The sequence below is a fragment of the Astatotilapia calliptera genome, chromosome 8, assembly GCF_964374335.1.
Source record: "Astatotilapia calliptera chromosome 8, fAstCal68.1, whole genome shotgun sequence".
NCBI lineage: Eukaryota > Metazoa > Chordata > Actinopteri > Cichliformes > Cichlidae > Astatotilapia > Astatotilapia calliptera.
Genome location: NC_137429.1, coordinates 23,369,857 through 23,390,218, shown reverse-complemented (window position 1 = coordinate 23,390,218; position 20,362 = coordinate 23,369,857). Strand labels below are relative to the sequence as shown.

Below are 20,362 nucleotides of genomic sequence, written 5' to 3'. Positions count from 1 at the left end.
CCAGTGGAGACCTGTTGACATTGGTAGTGTTAATTAAACATAAATAAAGAGTAAATATACAAAGGGATAGTTTGAGAATTGTATTGGAGACAATCCAGGTCTTTAAAAACATAAAGAGCTTAATTTACTGCCTCTAAATTTAGGTTATTGTTCTCGGCCCTAAAAATCTTAGAAATATGGCATCCAACCAGATGCTAACTCTGGATGGTGTTGCCTTGACCTCCAGCAACACTGAAAAGCCATTTTTGAAGTCGTTTTGTCCTTCAATGCAGATGTTAAACAAATATGTCGGACTGCTTTCTTCTGTTTCCTGAGCCTGGTTCAGCTGGAGGTTTCTTGCTCATATGGGGTCATATGATTGTGAGGGGTTTCTCTGTTTTATTTTTATTATTGTTAATGTTGTTATTCCTGTAACAACATTGAATTGTTGTTACGGTGAAGAAAAGTATGTTTGCAGTATTTGTGCAAAGACTGTATGTAAAAGATGGACGTAGCCACTAGAGATGGAACTCACCAGAGTCCCAACAAGCTTCACAATGCTTCAGTAATAATGCAATATTCTTGTGATTTCTAACATGTTGCAGTACTTGGAATACTGTACTAACAAATATGCAATTTATTACTTTTTTTCAACTGCAAATGATATCCTGCCATCAATGTTGCCATAAGACAAAGTCAGTCTGATACCAGTCAGCGTTGAATGGGGTCAAGTTGACAGTTGCATGCAATCTGTTTCTGATAATACAGCAATTAACTGTGTTATCTAGTCAAAAATCACATATTTGTTGCTGTTTATAGTCACAAACATCCACATTTAAGAGAAATTCACATTCAACTGTTGCATTTGTGCTCAGCAGATTTCCTGTTCTATAGAAATATAAGCAGAATACAGCCAGTTAACACCTGCAAAGCCAGGCTTCTACCTTTCTACCTTTAAAACCCGGAGAGGAGCCAAATGGCTGGTAGGCTTTTAGCTAAGCTTTAGCTTCAGCCAAGTGGAAGCTAAATTGGCTAGTCATTCATATGTATATTAGGTTGTTACCTGGGAATTCTGGAGGGAGGGGAGTGGGGGTTTGAGTGGATTGAGGAATTTCCCTGCGAATCTTGTTGACTGTGCCGAGGATGGTGGTTTTCCATCTAAGAAGTTTTTGCGCAAGTGAAAGCGATGTGAAAAAATTGTCCGTGGTAACATTTCTGCCCTTGTCTAGGAATGGTTCCATCAGCCTCATTACTACATTTTCAGAAAGTCTCTCCCCAGTGGGACGATTGGGGTCCTTGCCAAGATATGGGAAGACATTGCAAATGTACTTGGATTTTAGGTCGCAAGCCACCCAAAACTTGATCCCAAACTTGTCAGGTTTACTTGCAATATTCTGCAGGAAACAGCACCGAGTCTTTGATGGGAAAAGCTGTGAACTTCCTTTTGTGTTTCATCTTGATGCATTCTCATCCAGGGAAATAAATCTCCAAAAGTCACCAACTTGGAGTGTTTCAGTTTGCCATCTTAGGGAGAAATCAACACACATGGGTGTATGTCCTTTGTTGCTGAGATTTATTGATAAAAACAGTACAAAAAACCAACCCTTTGTACACATATTTACAAATGGCCTGCTGAGTTGAGTTGAGTTGAGTGCCCTCGACTTGTGCTCATTTACAAAGACTCATTCATACGTGTTGGGAATGTGTCTGTATTTATTAGTTAGGCAGCATTTATTTACAAACTTTTGACAACCAGAGAGATCGCAGTCAGTCTGCAACTGTTTGCAGAAAGGTTGCCTCCTATCAGGCAACCTGTTATCCTTCTTCTTGCATTCAAAGTGGTTGTGAGTGTGCAATTTCCTTAAGCTCTAAATGTTATTCCACTGGAATACAATTTACAGGCAGGCAGCAATTTTTATTTTGTAGATGCACAGAGTTATCTGTCCTATTTTTTTTTTCATTTGACTGAGCCATTAGCTTAGAGGTAGCTGCGTCAAGCTAAGTATGTCCAGTTTTGTTTTTTTTGGTTTAAGGGATTTAATGTAAGTTTGTGAGTTAGTGATTGAGACCTCTTATTCATGGTATTCCCAGAGTATTTTAACGACATGGTCACCATGCAATTAATTTTAAGCCTCAATAATCTTTAATAAATAATCTTTAATCTTCAATAGCTATGAAAATCAATCACCTACATATTAGTCAGAAAGGTGAAAACTGCTTTGTATGGCAGTCTTTAAGCATTGCATCTGCTCTAAAGTTGGAAAGTTTTTCACAAACAGAGTCTATAGGGATTGGAACCATCAGAGGTTCATCCCCACTGCCGTCATTCCTCAGCCCGGGAGGACGCTGCTTGGATTCATATGAAAATGCTGTGCTAATGCATGCACGGCGTCTGTATTATCATGAACACGTGCATGCAGGGTCAACATTCTGTACATTTGAATATGTGTAATAGGTTTACATTTGACTAATTAATTGCTACTTAATCATAAACAATCCCATAGAGAGAGTTTAAAGTACAAAGCTTTTACAATAGCTGTTATAAACAGTCTGTGTCTGGTTAGTCTTTACAGGGTCTGTCTGGTGCCCAGGAAGTGAAGGCTTTTCCATATCTGGCAGCAGCCACAGTGCTTTGTTTGGAATAAATATAGAAGGATGAAGAGCGTTACCTGCCACCTACGCAATATCAAAAGACAAAGACTTTACAGTACAGCCAGCACTCTTTCTATTGGCAAATGATCTCTGGAAAATGAAGGGCAAAAGCAGCGTAGCAATGAACAGAATGAGCAACAGCAGTGCATGCAAAACATGAATGAAATGTTGGCCCTGTTAGGACTGTTTTTTAAGCTGTGATACGCCCATTAGTTGGTTTCAATTTGCCAAAGGATACTGTATGACTCGGGTCGCTACTTTTATTTCAGCCATATTTTGATTTGATTTTCTCACATACCCCACCACTCCCAGCCGCCGCAAGTTCTCCCGCTGCCATTCGTTGGTCCATTTCACACTTTTGTGGCTGTCACGCCAAATGAAAGCCAATTTCGTGACGCCCGTCTGAACTGGAATTAGGCCGGATGATATGACATAATTAACTTTTTTGCTTTGTTTTCCCCTAATGTAAAAGTCCCATTATTCTTTGGACGCGTGCCAAAAAGTTTGCAGAGAATTTAAAGTGGGGTTAAAGTATTCTGTCTGTCTCTTTAAGTCTTTTCCCGGGGAGAGGATGCAGTGGAGGGTAAAAATTAGGGAGTGTGTGAGCAGTGAGCCGTTCACCACAGGTCACTGGTGTCTATTCCCTCAGAGGCAGACGCGTTTGTGTGTTCGTGTGTGTGTTCGTGTGTGTGTTAGGCTTCTCTGGTCTCCGCATGGACGTACAGCCAGTGAACCACAGTGGCACACCGCGCACAGAGCGACACATTTTCTTTCTAGTAAACACGCAGCTTTAGAGGAAACCTCAGAGACTTGCTTCGATGCCTGCGATTGATGTAGTACCTGCACGGCTTTGGCTGCATGTTTGGACATCGCATCTCATCGTGTTCATCGAGACCACGCTCCACTGATGTGTAATACAAGTTTTGGTAAATCAATATCCAGATTGCAGAGCCTGTAATCGTGTACTGCACCACCAGAACTGTACGCTCCAGTGGGAACGCCTCACGCCAGCGTGTCCTGTTGACTTTGATGAATATGAATGAGGTGTGTGTGTGTGTGTGTGTGTGTGTGTGTAGGCCTGGTTGGATCAAACACTAGAGAAGATTGAGCTGGCTGACATCCGCTCAGTGTCACTTTAAAGAGTCCCCAAAGGCTTGGTCTCATGTTGTATTTGTTCCAGTATGAATGAACACTGTACATTATCATGACTGTGTGCTGTGCGTCTTTAGTTGGATGTGTTAAAACCTGTGTGTGTTTGTGAGAGAGATTGGGAGACTTAACAGAGTCATAACAGGGGTTTCTTATGTTACAGACTCTGCAGGCATGCATTGACTGTCTAACGTAAAATAGATGAGTTATTACTCCCCGGTGGAGACAGGAGAAATGGGTCCTTTCAGCAAAATAAAACAGAACGGAGATGGAAAGATGGGGTGTTAGAGGAGAAAGCAATTCAGTCGTTTGAGGCTCAGCGTGGCGGTAAATGTCTCTGCTCTTCCTCATTTCACACAACGCTTATTTTCTTTTGGTCATGCATCTCGGGTTGTAACATCTGTCAATAGCTGGACCGTCATGTTGTTTCTTCCGACAGGCTGTTGCTCCCTGTTATCTAACGGCTCTATATGCAAAGCATTTTGGGGCTGAAAGACGACTAAAAGGGCTCAATGGAGCTTTCGTATGTAGCCTTTATGTAGGCGTACGTAAACCCTTCACAGCTAGTTATGCATGACGAAATCAGAGTAAACGCATAGTTATTTTAAGTTTCACTGGAGTTGTGTGATTCAGCATACAGTACGATGTAATTTTGCTGAAATCAAAATCTCAGGTCAAGTCAACAATAGAAGGCTGAACTTGAAGGGTTGTCAAAGAAATAAATCCTTGTTTATGTTTCTCTAATATACATTGTAGTTTTTTGCAGTGTGAATCGTTTCTGGGCAACCTGCAGGAAATTTCAAACACTGAATTATGACGAGAGTTCTCTTGAGCTACATGATGGTGTCATTTGGGGCTTGAGGTTGAACTGAGTGAAACTCCTCCTCATGTCAGTGTAGAGAAGTTGAATTAGATATATCTGAGATATTTTAATAGAGGAGGATGAAGTGCAATTTCAACAATACATCTAGGTTTGTCTGTGTGATAAAGAAATGGAATAACTCTAAAACAGTTTCCTGCTGACTGGTATCAAAGCTTTTCGACTAAAGCACGGCGGCCGTCTTGTTAATTCTAGTCCTGATTAGAATCTAGAAGCACTATAAAGGACTATATGTGCCGCGGTATGACAGGTTGCTAACATATAAGTGTGTTATTCTCAGTCAGATCCGCCACTCCTCATCACAGTGAGAATTCAACAAGTACTGTCTATCTTTTATATACGGTCTATGATTGGCCCTATAATTCCTAGTTGATGCTACTGCTCAAAACAAGGCCTCAGGTTTCAGGCCGTAAACAAATACTCCATGACAATATATCTATATAATCCACATCATACTATCACATGTCAGTTTATGGCCAGTGTGGTCCCTTTCATAGAAGAGTTCCAGCATCCAGACAGTTCAGATTAAATTTAGATCAAACACTGAACACAATGTTTTGGGTTTTTTTTCTTCTGTCTTTTCTTTTGGGAGATTATGCATCACTAAGCAATCTGCTCTGAGGCTCGTCTGCCTCTTTGGAGTCAATGAGTGGTGCGTAAAACATCTGGAGTGATGTATGGTCAGCATTAGGGAGTGAACCCGGGGCAGTTATTTGTTCCACAGCCGTCTGATAGGTTGTAACCCTGGAAATAGCAGTGTGACCCTTGTGTGTTGAGCATGGGGCGAGGTTTTAGGGGTTTTTTTATGAAGAAGACGACGTAATTATTTCCAAAAATAGAACTGAATAAGATTTGAAATTGTAAACAGACTCGCATGCATCGATTCCCACGTGAATCTCCATGTTTTACTTGCAGTGAACTTTGGCGCTAGCTTCTCTTTAAGCTAACAGGATTTGATATATTTATACATTTCTCTCTTCATCTTGCAATGACTCATGTATCAGTGGGTGTCCTGAACCTTGATCTCCTTCCAGAAATTTTCTTGATTTCCTCTTTATTTTTTTTATTTTACTTTGAGCTGTATCCTTTTCCCTTTTCATTTCCGACTCTTCCTCCCTCCTGTTCATTTATTTATTGATTTTCATATTTTGAGAGTCAAAGTTCTCTTCTTGTACTTTCCTGTCCTCATTCCTCCGCTTGTTTTTGTCTGGAGTCCAGTTTGATAATGATTTGGAGTACCGAGGCTCAGTCAGAGAACCAGACAGACGGTAATGAGGGCAGGAATACTGATTAATGCAATCAGCGGTTTGTTTTGACTGAATGACGTTTCTAGCTCGAGTCTCAGTTAAGGACGAAAAGGTGCATCTTTCTTCACCTTTAGACAATAATTCTGATGGTAAAGGAGCCAAACGGGACAGACATCATTAGTCCCAGGGTCCATTTTGGATGTTGAGCATCTGAGTTGCTGAAGTGCCCTTAAGCAAAACATTAAATCCTTGGCAGCTCCAAGGAGGTTGTTATCTCTTTCTTGAGCCATGGGGAGCCTGACCTTCTAGAGACAGGCTAAAGAGAAAAGAGGATCCCTCTGCAGGAATTAATAAAATGTCACGCTCCTGTCAAAGGTTCTCAGTGGGATATTTTTAAACATCAAACATATTGTATGACTAATAGTAGAGCCAGAGTCTGGCATGAATGTCGGCCACTAAAGTAGCAAGAAAGTGCTGTATGGGAATGCAGGTACTCTCCATCAGGAGAACTGTCATGAAGGTGCGTATATAGAAGTGTATTATAGACATATTAAAATTGTCTACAGACATTCAGGTTGAAGCCTGCTGACACTTACTTGTAGTTGTAAGTATATTTTCTTTGTTCCCTGGTGTTTTGTTTTGCCATGGTGTGGTGTAGAGCCTAATAAAGCGAGCCTTTATTGGATTATTTTCCTCTGAATTCACCAAATCCAAAACAAGAACAGAGATCCAAGAGAACATGAGGAGTGAAAGTGAAAAAAGGAAAAAGCACTACAGGGAGTTAAATGGATGATCTGACAAAAGACGAAAAGAAAAGATGTTATATACAAAAGAGATTGATTAGTGACACAAGAGAGGAACCAGACACAGGGGAAAGCAGTCAAGAACAGCTAAAAGTAGTCAATCACACAGGAGGGAAACAAAAGCAGGAAACCTTAAAACAAAATTAAATGGGAAAGAATTGAGCACTGACTGAGACTTAAAAAATAATAAAAGGGAAAATAAAAACCAACAATCAACAAGACAGAGGCCAGTCGATGTTAGGGGAAAACAGTGGTTTGAGACCAAAATTATTTCAACCACATTAGTGCTTGGGATCTCATTGGCTTTGAAAATGGATACCAGGTCTGCAACCAGTTCCTGTCTTTAAATCATCTTTGGCACACCAAGAACGCTATAAAACGATATTAAGATGCAGTCAGTCTGCTGACATTTTGCAACTTATTGGGGTCAAGTTGGCAAATGGTGCAGTTATGTACAAACATTTGCAAAGCTGATCGTTTTGCTTGCCACCAGGCGATGAGGTAGATCGCCTCATCTCCTTGCAATCAGTCTCAGACTGTTCCACTTTTTCTCAGTCACAAGGATGTTGCTATCCTATTTTGAACCTAGTCTAACGGAGCCATTAAGCAAAAATAAATAAATAAGAGAATTACAATAAAATACCAGATCTATAACAGGTTTCTGTTATTTTTGACAATCCTGTCGCAGAGAACCACTTCTCTAGCACCTCCATATGGTTATCAGCCATATTTGAGTAAAATATCCAGCCCCTACTTAAGTCTTGCTTGTAAAATACTCCTATTTGGTAAATGTCACTGTCATTACATTTCTAACACACTTGTTGTGGGCAAAACACACCTGATTAGGATGTTTAGAGGTGAAGGTGAGATGTCACATCATGATTTGACACAATTACATAGTTAACCTTACTGGGTGTGCTTAAATACCATTGTATAATATATAATGGTAACTGTTGTAATATGGATGCATGTAAGCCTAAACTACAGTCTTTCCTAAACCAAACCTAGTAGCCTAAATCTGAAATTTAATCTGCTCCCCAAAGGATGAACCATACATTAAGAGATTTGGTGATCCTCAACAGAAGGTCAAAAGTCAACGTAGATCAAGTCACAAAATCAAATTACAAATGCAAATCAAAATAAAATGGCATGTTAGCATCACATTAATATTACTCTCTGCAAAATTGAAGACTTTGAATGATGTTTATTTGAAAAACAATGACCATCAATACATATCGGATCTTGGTCCAGTATTTGGATCATTACATTTAAGGTATATTTTCAAAGAAAACTACTGTCAGACATGATTGCCTCTTAATCAACCACAACTTTGCAGTTCTCATAACTCACTTACATCATACGCCTTGTATTTTTGTCTCTTTCTGTCTATGCAGGATTTTGATGACTTCATCTTTGCATTCTTTGCCATCGAGATGGTGATCAAGATGGTGGCTCTAGGGATTTTTGGCAAGAAGTGTTACCTTGGAGACACGTGGAACCGTTTGGATTTCTTCATAGTGTTGGCTGGGTGAGTTACACAATTACACTCGCAAACACAAACACACAGGTGGCCAAGCATAACCGTGCATAAACACCGGAGGCTCGCGCAAGGAGCAGCACGCACACATGCAACAAATTTGGACAATAATCAATGTGCAAGGCGGAATCTGGGAAAGCGGTGACAGATTCAAGAACAAGGATAGAATCTGGGGAGCACAAAAAGATGTTTTGAGCTTCTAGATGTAATTGTGTCACAGGAAGCCAAGACGCTGCAGGCAGAGGATCAAACAGTATTAGATCTGAAGCATGAACCTGGTAGAGCAAGCCTTCTAACTCGCACGAGCTTTGCTGGATTTGCCCTTAAATAAATTTACTTTAAGTATTCCGTTAGAGGCTTTTAACTTGAAATCAATACCACGAACCCTCTTAAATTCTTTAGTGTTCAGATTGTGTAGAAGCTGATGAATGCATGTCGATTTCTTTTCTAATTATTATTATTTCAACTTTTACAGCACTTACAAATCTGCCCTTGCTCTATAGCACATTTATATACATTTTAATTACTATACCGCGCTCATAAAATCAAGCGACACATGCCCACACACCAATGCACACACACTGTAATTTGATTAAACATGTTACAGAACATAGCCTGCTGCTTTCAGTCTGACATTTTCATCATACTACATCCCCCGCTGGTTTATAATGCCATCCTTCTGCCACAGCTTCTGTTGTCCATCAGTGGAAACGGGACACATTTCCTTTTGTGTGTGTGTGTGTGCGCGCGAGTGCACATTGTCCTTAAGCATATACACATATATATATATATATATGTGTGTGTGTGTGTGTGTGTGTGTGCATACTGTATACAGAGATATAGAGAGAGCGAGATCATTCCCTTTATTTTACACTGAGCTACTGTTCCACAACTGAAGTGATGCCTTGGGTTATGTCTGCTCTCAGCTCACATTCAGTTAATTCCCGTGGTTTCCTTTCACTCCTCTTCTCTCTACCTGAATCATATACGTGAGTGGAAGCCTTTATATGATTATGGTAAGAGCTGCGTCCTTCTCGGTCATCATGACTCAGGGAGAATCTGACTCAGTGCCAACGCAACAGAAGGAACTTGATGGGAAACACCTCAGCGTTTGATACGGAGGCATTTATCTCCTGAGTGATGGGGAGGTCGTTAAAAGCAGCTCAGGCTATAGCAGCGACTGAAACATCTGCGGGGGTGACATTGCATCGTTGCAGGGAAGGCTGTATCCTGTATCCTAGGATATCGCATAGGATTACGCATCTGCTGAAGTATTCCAGTGTGAATTTTTGTATACGACTTTTGTAATAGATAACCCAGTTTATTTTTATTGCTTGTATAATCTTTTATTATTTTTCCAAGCATACATGGAACAGCAGACATCCCACAAAAACCTGAAACCTGAAACAGAGAGAGACATCTACATACCGGAAACAATTCATTTAATTAATCAGTTGTAAAATTTATGGCCCATATTAAATGCACAATTTTAATTTTAACTGGTTGATTTTAGCTGTGTGTAATAAAAGTAGTGGAATGAAAATCAGGTCCTGCTTCGCATGCAATCAGTTGATTGAAAATCCACTATCAGCTGAAAACACCCGCGAACCTCTGTTGGAGACAAACTTCATTTCTGTTCCCTCATCCCGATCAAGGGTTCAGTCAAGACCTCTACATTCCAAAAATGCTTTTTTAAATTTGCGGTGTGTGTATATATACATATATATATATATACACACATATATATATATATATATATATACATACATATGAAAGAGCAACATTTTATCAAATGCAACATGAAATTTAGATTGTGTAAAATGCAGGTTGCAAAGCAGCTTGCAGATATGTAATACCCTATCTGAAGTAATATCTATATTTAGTGGGATGATAAAATTCAAAAAGCATAACCTCTGAATTGGAATACATATTGTTATGTGAAACCAGTACAAGTAACTTGAAACTTTAACTTTTGGACTTAAGTATGCACTGTCACAGATCTTGTATGCATTGTGTTTTTGTCCTCCATTGCTGCTGAACTAGAGTATAAAAAGGGAAATGTTCAAAAATCGTGCTAGGATATATCCTAGGATATATGTGCACATATCACAATCATGGACAGACTGTGATTAAGGTGGTTTGGTCTTGCAGCCTGCCCTCGCAAGTGTTAAGGATCTTGGTTTCCGGAAGAATAATTGATGGAAACGTTTGGCATCAGAAGAGTGTGTGTTTTTATCAGAGCATGCACAATATGGAAAGTGGCAGAAAACCAGTCTTATTTGCATGTCTGTAGCTGATGGTGTCTGCACGTATGTTGGCTTACATCACAGAGTGTGGGCGTTGAGTGTATGTTAATATGTTTAGCTGTTTTCATGGGTTCTAGTATTTCTGAACAAATAAAAAAAAACTCATCTGTATGGAGAGCCCCCAGACTTGCAGAGACAATGGTAACCAAGGTAACGGCTGGTTGTCGAGCATTTGATATATCCTGGCAACAGTTGTTAAGTCTGCGGAGGAAGGCTCTGATGAACTGTTTGTTTCTTTCCTAGACGATAATTACAGCTAAGCTGCTTTTTCAGCAGGTCTGGACTGTCTTCTGCTAATCACCTCCCTGTCAGGAGGGAATGATGGAGGGATGGCTCCACGGAGCAGGTGGAAGGTGTAGAAAGGCAGATAGATGTGCAGGGGAAGAGTTTCTGATTTGTGAAAGCAGAGTGTTAAATAGATACCGTACCGCATTTGCATGATAAAGAGGGAGACTAGTAGATTGGAGCTTTCTGTCTTAATACGTTCAGAATCATTTGCATGGGACTTGAACACAACAGCATTTGTACAAAATGTGAACGGTAGATGGGTGTTGTTTTATTTCTTTCTGTTTCAGAGCATGAAGAAAAGTCAGTGTAGTCACATTGAATGTGCCAGACCTGACCTAACCACAGACCGTATATAAAAGATTGGAAGTAGATACCCTGACATTACCCACTGGTTAGTTAACCCTGGACATTTTCACTGTCATCCTCTTGATGTTTTGAAATTGAGGGGAAACAGCACGTTCATGTGGTTTTGAGTGTAGTCGTAGTTTGAGTTGAGTTTCTAAACTGGTCATCAGCATTTACTGAGGTTACGGATGACACAATCTGAGGGTCGTTTCCCCACAGACTTCTATACAACAAGACTTCTTTTTGTAACTAGAAGAGTCGTCTCCTACTGGACACTGACATTAATGCTGGTTTAAATACTTGTACATGGAGCATGGGGTGGCCCTGGTTGCTATACCGCACAGTCTTTGATTAACGGCTTGTGATTTTCAAGTAGCCGAAGTCATGGGTAATCAACTTCAAAATGAATTTAATATTCAGTTTAATATCACCCAGAGCTGGGTAGCATGGCTGTGTGGTGGCTAGCACTGTTGCCTCTCAGGGGCTGTTCTGTTTGTGTCTGTGTGGGTTCTCTCTGGGTCCAAACACATGCACAGGTATGTCAGTTGATGATTCAAAGTTGGCACTCAGTGTGAATGATTGCCTGTTCCTTGTAATTGATTGGCAACCTGTAGTTGGGATAGTACTCTAATGCTGAATTGAAGAAGCAGATGAAGTTGATGAATGACCTAATGTTAGCAACTAAGCCCATACACTCATAAGGCAGAGTTTACTGAGGTCAGTGAGGAAAGGAACCCAAGCACTATTTTCCCATAGGCTTTTTGAACTGAGATCTGCTCAGACAGCTTGTCTCTCCACCCAACCCTGAATAAGTGGTAGAAAATAGATGGATGAGTTCTATACAACTCAGAATCTTTTGCAGCTTCCAAGGTTGGCACCTGTTAGTCATTAAAAATAATGGAGTAAGATACTTTGGTGTTGGCTTCACTTTTCAGACCTGGAACATATGCTCATTTTCTATCCTATGCAAGGATGCTAAGTCCATCTTTTACTATATATAGGTTTGTATATTGAATTGAATTCCATTTTATTTCAATGGTGCCAAATCACAACAGTCGCCTCAAGGCGCTTTATATTGTAAGGTAGACCCTACAATACTACATACAGAGAAAAACCCAACAATCATATGATCCTCTATTAGCAAGCACTTTGGCGACAGTGGGGAGGAAAAACTCCCTTTTAACAGGAAGAGACCTCCAGCAGATGCAGGGGATATCTGCCACGACCAGTGTGAGAGAAGGAAGACAGAGCAAAAGATGAACCAGAGATTAATAACAAAAATAATTCAGTGCAGAGAGGTCTATTAACACATAGTGAGTGAGAAAGGTAACTACATAGGTGTATAAGTCCATGTTTCACTAATATCCATGCACCTTTAACCTATCAAACCTAAACTCATCATCATATGTATGGCAACTGTACTTTTAGCCCTGAGAGAACTGATAGTAAACAAGCAAAGCTCTGCACTATAGTTTGAGAGCCAGCTGTGGAGTAAATTACCCGATAAGGGGGGTGTTTTCATTTATTTATGAATTTATTTATTGATTGCTGCAGTAGAGGCCCAATCGATAGCTAAGGGAGTGCCGTGGCACTTACTGTAGCAGACAGGCTATCCTATCAGTACATCACCCTGTCTTTACACTCTCACTGCGGTGGTGATTCCACCCAGAGAGACAGAAAGGGGGTAATGAGGGGAGGAAGGAGGGGACAGGAGGAAGGGCAGACAGAGAAGACGAAGGGAAGCGAGGCAGAGGCAGTCAGGTCGATGCCTTCGTTGGACGCCCTTAATATTTAATCTGGTTTGATGCTTGAAGAGTCTTTGGATGAAAATACTGATACTACTTGTACAGTTCACCATGGATAACTTTTCAGTGTAACTTATAACTTCTGCTGAAAAAAAGACTTTTTAAATATGCAATTTTTCTGAAATTACCCATAAAGTGGCAGTTAAATGAAATAAAACATGTAATATCTCGCCTTTAATCATGCACTATTGTACACTGCCACAATTGAAGTCATTACATTGGATTCAAAATCAACATGCTGGCAATGTATGCAATCACTGCCTTCATCCACCGCTAGTGCTCCATCATTTCTGACCTCCACCATTGTGTTACAGCTGCAAATATACTATTTTCTTGTCAGTTACTGTAATCTAAACCCTTTCTGGTATTCCATGAATAATGGCTGTCCTGTCTACTTTTGATGACAGTCCGGAGGAGATTCTAATACCGACTTTAAATGACAGATCTGCGTCCACAGCAGAACATTTTAAGCCACTGTCATTGTTATATTCCGAAATACATGACAACACTGCTGGTGGAAGTTGAAGTAAGAGCTGTGAAATAAATTTGGCCCCTGGAGACTACAACCATTTACACCTGTTGATTTGTCATTTCATTTCTATCTATTGGCACAGTTGAAGGAAGTATTTTAAAAGCACGAAATAAATACTATTTAATTTTGAGACTCTTTATTGGCTCAGCCACACTAGAGTAAAAATAGGATGGCAATCTCCTTGTGGCTAGGAAAACTCAATGGTTGCCTGCAAAATAAAAACTTAAATGTTTTTGTTTAGCTTTTGGAGATGGATGTAGCTGCAGAAACCAACTTGTCCAGATAGTTAACGGTGTTCCACGCTCAACCTCGGGGCAAAGAGCTGGTCAAACGCAAGAATCGTGGTCCAACTTACACTGGCAGCAATCGCTCTTAGGTAGTTTGGCAAAGATTTTCAAACAACTGAATTTATATGTACAAATTTAATTATATACATTTATAGATACATTTAATACCAAAAAATGATATATGCATGGATGGATTAGGGCTGGAATACATGGCATCTGCAATCAGTCTCAATGTGCCTGTGCCTGAGCACAAACGATTGCAAACTGGTTGTATTTTGGTTAGTTTCTTTTATAAATGTGAGATTGCTGAGCTCCTGTGTGATTTTATAGGATAATTACTAACTTGCAGCAACTATGTCACTATTTGTCACTACATTCTGCCTGGACTCTGAATGTAAGCGCTTTATGTGAAAATCTACTTAATATGAATTTTTTTGTATGCAGAAACAAATAGCTTTCCAACAGACAGCAATGGATTTGCAGTTGTCAGCAATCACAGACAGATTTCATGTAGTTGCCAACTTGACTCCACTCAGTCACAGACCGACAGCAGAAGCACTCTGTCTCACAGAGATGGCAGTAATTTGGGTTGTGCTGGGATCTCCAACCACCGTCCCCAGTCCGACTGTAGCGAGATGGCCAGATCGTGCCACTTTTTGTGCTTTACATAATGTGCAACCAAGGTGAAATTGACAGAACATCAGAAGGATTTCATGTGTTGTGTCAGTGAGACCAGAAGTAAAGCTTTCAGAAAACCCCAAAGTATGGGCAGGCTTTAACATCATCTATGAGAGTAGGCTTGCAAAAACAATCACTGGCAAACTTGGGTGGCAGAGTGTTATATAAATATATACATGTAATGTTACATACAATATATAATTTAGAGCAGGATGTGGAATTTATGTATTTATTTTAATAAAAAGGCTTTTATAAAATCTGTGTGCCATGAACCAAAGTTCCGTGCGCAAGCTGGACCCAGAAGCAGAACTCACACACCAGGGTAGGAGAGAATAAAGAAACCAAATTTTATTATAACTAAAGGTGTCCCGTGAGGGTAGCCGGAAAAAACAACGTGTGGAACCAGAAAACACCGAAGGACCGGGGAGGTGAGTCGCGCAGGGAACGCCGAGAGCAGGGCTGTGGGAGGCTGCAAAAAAAAAGGAGAAACAGATTACTGGGGTGCGGAAAAATGGCAGCATACGAGGGAAGGGGGAGTATGCGTCTTACGGTGATAGCCGGGCAGAGTGAACCAGAGGGGGGGGGGGCTCCAAAAGGGGTCGAGGCGGCGGGGCTGATCGTGATCCAAATCTCAGGCGGGCAGGTGGACAGGCAGGTGGCTCACAAAAAAACGCCGAGTTGTGATCTGAGTACACAGGGCAAAACAGTGTTAGTTCAGATGGATGATTTTTCATAAGGGCTTTCCCGCAGATGTACGTTACCGCTGAGAGACGACCTGGTGATCGCCTGGGATGGGATGCAGGTGTGGGGTTAGCAGCCACGCCCGTGGGCGTGGGCATCCCATCAGCACCCCGGACGCCGGGCCGCGGACCATGACACTGTGGGGTTCATGTATGTGCAAGCTGAGCCCAAACGGGAGTGACGGCATCTACCTGCTACAGAACAGAGTGGAGAATTAGTCATGAGCGACTTCAGAGATGTTGAAAGACAGAAGCTGTACTGGTATTTTTTGAGCTAGTTTTAGATTGACTGGACATTTTCTCCCCCTTTGGTTCTGACTAGATATGCAAGGCTTAAAGAGATGTTCATTTCAAGGTTATGGACTCTACTAGAGGAGCTTTGGCAGATCATTAAGAAAATCCCTATTCATCGTATCTATGGCCTCAGGGCAGCATTTATGTTATCCCACTGTCTGACACAAGCTCCTCTGATAGGCTGCCCCTCACAAACAAAACATCTGAATAGTGGCTGTGTGGCTGAGTTGACCACATTAAGGATTTGAGCTTTCAAATCACTATAAAGTCTGAAAGCACTCACACATAGTGTAACCTCAGTGTTTTAAGAGACAATAAGGAAAAGCGTAATAGTTCCATTTAAGCAGAGTAGTATAAAAGAAGCCCACATTTACAGTCAATTAAAAGACGCTGTCCTCCCGATGAAAGTCAGAGGAGTCAAATTTATTCAAATAGTAGACTTCAGAAAACATTGTGCAGTCTACTAGCCATTATCTTGACCACAATCAATCCATAAAGGTAATTATATGGAGGTATCACTGTGCTGATGCTTTAAAATGCAAGCTGAGCACCTTTAACTGGCTTTAAATACTTTAAAGCATCCTCTTGGATTTCAGACTTCACACTAAAAAGAAGAGAAGAGAGAGAACCATTTTTTCCCTGAGCATCGACTGCTTTCTTCTCGTTATGATTTATTGATGACACTTTGGATCCGATCCAGCTGACGAAAAAAAGAGCGTGAGGATGGAGGAGAGAAGGCGATGTGAGGCACAGAGAGAGGTGGCTGAAGATGTCTGGAGGGAGACAAAGTGAGAAAGGCCGATGGAGGGACAGATGTTGGAAGAGGTCAAAAAAGTAAAAATAAAAAACACTCAAGGTGAAACAGGAAGACAAGCATTAGTGAGCGAGTTGGTGAAGAAGCTGGATGCATTTTTTAAACCTTAATAAAGTTTTTTTGTTACAATTTTAAATATGCTCATTTGCTTTTGAGAAAATCGATATCAGCTTCAGACCTTTGGGTTCAGCACAGACAAATGAAGCGTTCCTCGTTGCTTTGATTTCAATAAATTTAGTGTGTACGGTTAGGGCGACTGGACCCGCTGAGCGTAGGCGAGCCACTGGCCTAAATACTAATAAGCATCCCTATCTGTGAGGAATACAGGCATTTCTACCTTTATGTGAAATAATTTCCCATGCTTAAATTTTCAGTTAATAAGCCTTTCATGGAGCTGTGCTGCTGCCAGTTATTTGGTGCCTTGAAGGCGTCTTCTTTTCTTAAGCTCATATTCTGAATGATGTTCTGTTCAAGTTAAATACTTTAGTGATTATTATTATTTAGAGCTTCCAGCAAACCAGAATTTTATCATTCAAATCAAATTTATCTTTCTTATCTTTTTTCTTTTAGTTCATGACTGTATGGGAACTTATGCTAGCTGTCACAGGGTGAAAGGCAGGAAACGTACTGGATAGCATTCATGCTATCAGAGGGCTAACACTCACAGTTATTAAATAATCACATTCGTACCGACAGGCAACTTAGAACCACCAGTTAACCCAACACACATTCCCACTTACAGAACCAGTTTGTTTGCTGACCATATGGGTTTATAGGAATCATAAGCTAGGAAGCATGTATATGATGCTCCAAGCTAGCTATTTTAAGCTAATTTTATCTCACTTTAAAGAATATAAAAACCATGATACCATTAAGTGAAGCTCACAGTACTTCACAGCATTGCCAGAAATGAAATCTTTCTGTGTCTAACATACCCCTTTAAAGCTTTTTGCCATGTTTCCTGCGATTATTTTTATTCAGACTTCTTAAAACCTACTGTAGCCAGATACGCTGCTAACCTTTACCGTTTGGACCTGCATCAAAGGGTGGAGAGGGGAAGAAGAAAAAGAGATGGAGGCCTCAGTAATGTTACACAAATCAGGCCTTTAATTCTTTTCTTACATGGAATATGAACAGAATGCGTCACACACACACTTTAAAGTGGAAAGCTCGACTGGAAAGAACAGCAGCTCTCCGCCTCACATTTCAGCTTAAGCATCACTTAGCCTCGAATGCAGTGCACGCTGTGATCTAATAAATGAAGACGTCTCAGAGAATCTTTGCCAAATAGCTTGAATGCTTCAGCTTTCAGAGGGCCGGCTCGATTAGAACGTTTTTGCCATTATCAGGTGTGAATTTCATGGTATGCTGGGACTTGGAGTATGTAAAATTCATGAATCTTCTGCAGTTCAGAAGAAGTTGAGAAATTGTCAAATAAGGTTGATTAGGAGCCACTGTGTACAGAGGAGTTATTTGACGGCAGCGGCGCCTGCAGATGGAGCAGCGGCAGCAGCAGAGAGGAGCAGCTGAGGTTCAGAGCTGAAGATGTTGCCCACAGCAGCACAGGACAGCTGGAAAAATGTCAGAAGATAATTCCAGTGTGCATATTTCAAACTAATGCGTCTATTGCTAGAAACAAGACACAGTAAAACGTATAAAATGCTGTACTTGTGGTACTCGTACACTTATGGTGTTACTCCTGTAACATATTTTGTGGATTGATATGCATATCCGGCTAGTTGTAGTGGGGACAAGGCACATCTACAGTCACAGCAAGGTTACATGTACAGCGCTTAAACCAAACGATCTATTTAACCATCACTTCTGGTAAACACAAGTCCAGCACACCTCCCTAATCCAGCTAAAATTACAAATCATAATCTACAGATTTATGTTCGTTTATAGCTTAAATGAACCCAGAGACACAAGACTGATTAAGTCGAGTCGAGCAACACCAGCTGTACCTCCAGATGCACATAAAACTTATTTAACTTGTGTTACATTATAGCACTTTCTATACAGTATAGCACAGAAGGCACATTTGAATGTTGCACTCTTCGTGTAATATAACAGTTCGAGAGCAAAAGCAGACACAGAAAGGGCATCCATGAACAATAGTGGCCATTAAACAAACTGTTCGCTGTCCAGCAGCAGGTCTCCCGGACTCTCCCTCCTCCATCTTTCTATGAGCTTGTGCTTAACAGCATCAGGACTAGACTGCTGTATTTTCCTGTCCTGACTGTCCTTATCCACCTGGGTTCTCCTCCATTAGCTAGATTATTTTCCCACTACATGTGGGTCAGCAGATCGGCCATAGATTATCAGTCAGAGGGAGGGAGAAGAGGGAGAATGGGAGTAAGGGGAGGGATGCTGGAGGGATGGAGATAAGAGAACTAGATGAAAAAGGTTGAGTTGTTTTATTGCTTCGTACTGTAGGGATAAATCCGGTCGCAAGACTGTCCCCGTATTATCAGCCAAAGTAACATTGTGTTAATGGAGAGGAGGATCCTGTGGCCTCTGTTGTTTCACCTCATGTTCCTAAATTAAATCCGCTTTCATTAGTCATTTGTGGGAAATCCTCTCTGTGCACAGAAGGTAAATGCTCTTAGAGAGGAGTAAAAAAACCAAACAGTTTCCTAAACAGCCTTGAGCAATCTGACCGTGAACTCGCTGAATGTTTTACAGTATGATGTTGTGCTTTGGCGGCCAAGAAGGGTGATTATCATGAAATGACACTGGTTTTAATAAATGAATGAATATGCTTGTTCTGTTATTTTCTGAGGCACTGGTGATTCAGTTTTCTCTACATGGATGTGGTTGCACCAGTAATTCTTTAATCCACAAACAAACTAGAAGCTAAATTTGTATTTACAGTGGGGCAAAAAAGTATTTAGTCAGCCACCGATTGTGCAAGTTCCCCCACCTAAAATGATGACAGAGGTCAGTAATTTGCACCAGAGGTACACTTCAACTGTGAGAGCCAGAGATTTTCCTTGTTTGAGGTGACCAAATACTTATTTTCCACCCCAATTTACGGATAAATTCTTTACAAATCCTACCATGTGAATTCATGGATTTTTTTTTTCACATTCTGTCTCTCACAGTTGAAGTGTACCTCTGGTGCAAATTACTGACCTCTGTCATCATTTTAAGTGGGGGAACTTGCACAATCGGTGGCTGACTAAATACTTTTTTGCCCCACTGTAAGTTTAAGGTTAAACTGAATATATAAGATGAAATATGCTTAGAATTGCACATAGGTGTGTGTGTTGTATTGATGTGCGATGCTGCATCAGTACAACACAGTAAATACAGGGCCAGTAATACCCACATCTATACTTTTATAAAGACAGCTTATGTGTCATGATTAATGAGATAAATCACCATTGATCATCAAATTCTGAACACATTTTAATGACCACTAAATCAGTGTGATCTTTATTTTGCACAATAATCGTTTAACACAACAAAATACAGCTTATTTTAAAATCCTCCAGAGCACTTTGGGTCAAGCTCTGTTGTTTAAATGTGCTAAAGGTTATAAATAAAATAGAGCATAGTGCATGTTTGAGATGGCATAAAATATTTATCTCTAAAATCCAACCCTTAAGTAATTTGATTACATGTAACTTTACCATGTAATTTTGTTACATAAATCAAATGCAAAACGTTAACTTTAATGAAATCTGCTCAAATGAAATTCACTTGACTGTTATACAGTTAGTCTATATCAACCATATGTTCTTTAATGATGAATTATTAGAATAAATAAACCTTTGATTTGTTTGTATGTCAGGTTTTATTCAGAATCATTGCTTCATGTTTGAGTGAGGCAGAGTGTAAAGTGTCATATAAAGAGCAGCGCAATCATTTATGTGTGTTAAGTCTGTGCAGTGAGTCCAGGCTTAAAATAAACATTAGAAACCAGATGTGCCATTGCATTGTTGAGAGTTGCTCCATGAGGTATTAAAGATTATAATTACTGTGGTTATAAAAATTATTCTGGTTATTTTCGTCAGAATGGGC

At 40.4% G+C, this 20,362-nt stretch overlaps 1 protein-coding gene across 10 annotated transcripts in view; it reads left to right on the top strand.

Moving 5' to 3' along the window:
* The window catches only part of cacna1g (calcium channel, voltage-dependent, T type, alpha 1G subunit), a 221,697-nt gene that overhangs the window by 17,355 nt on the left and 183,980 nt on the right, over positions 1-20,362 (top strand). For all 10 annotated transcript variants that reach the window (XM_080305605.1, XM_026177284.2, XM_080305606.1 and 7 more), the window contains exon 2: positions 8,105-8,238. In XM_080305605.1, the coding sequence (XP_080161731.1) occupies positions 8,105-8,238 (134 nt within the window). The remainder of the gene's footprint in view (positions 1-8,104; positions 8,239-20,362) is intronic.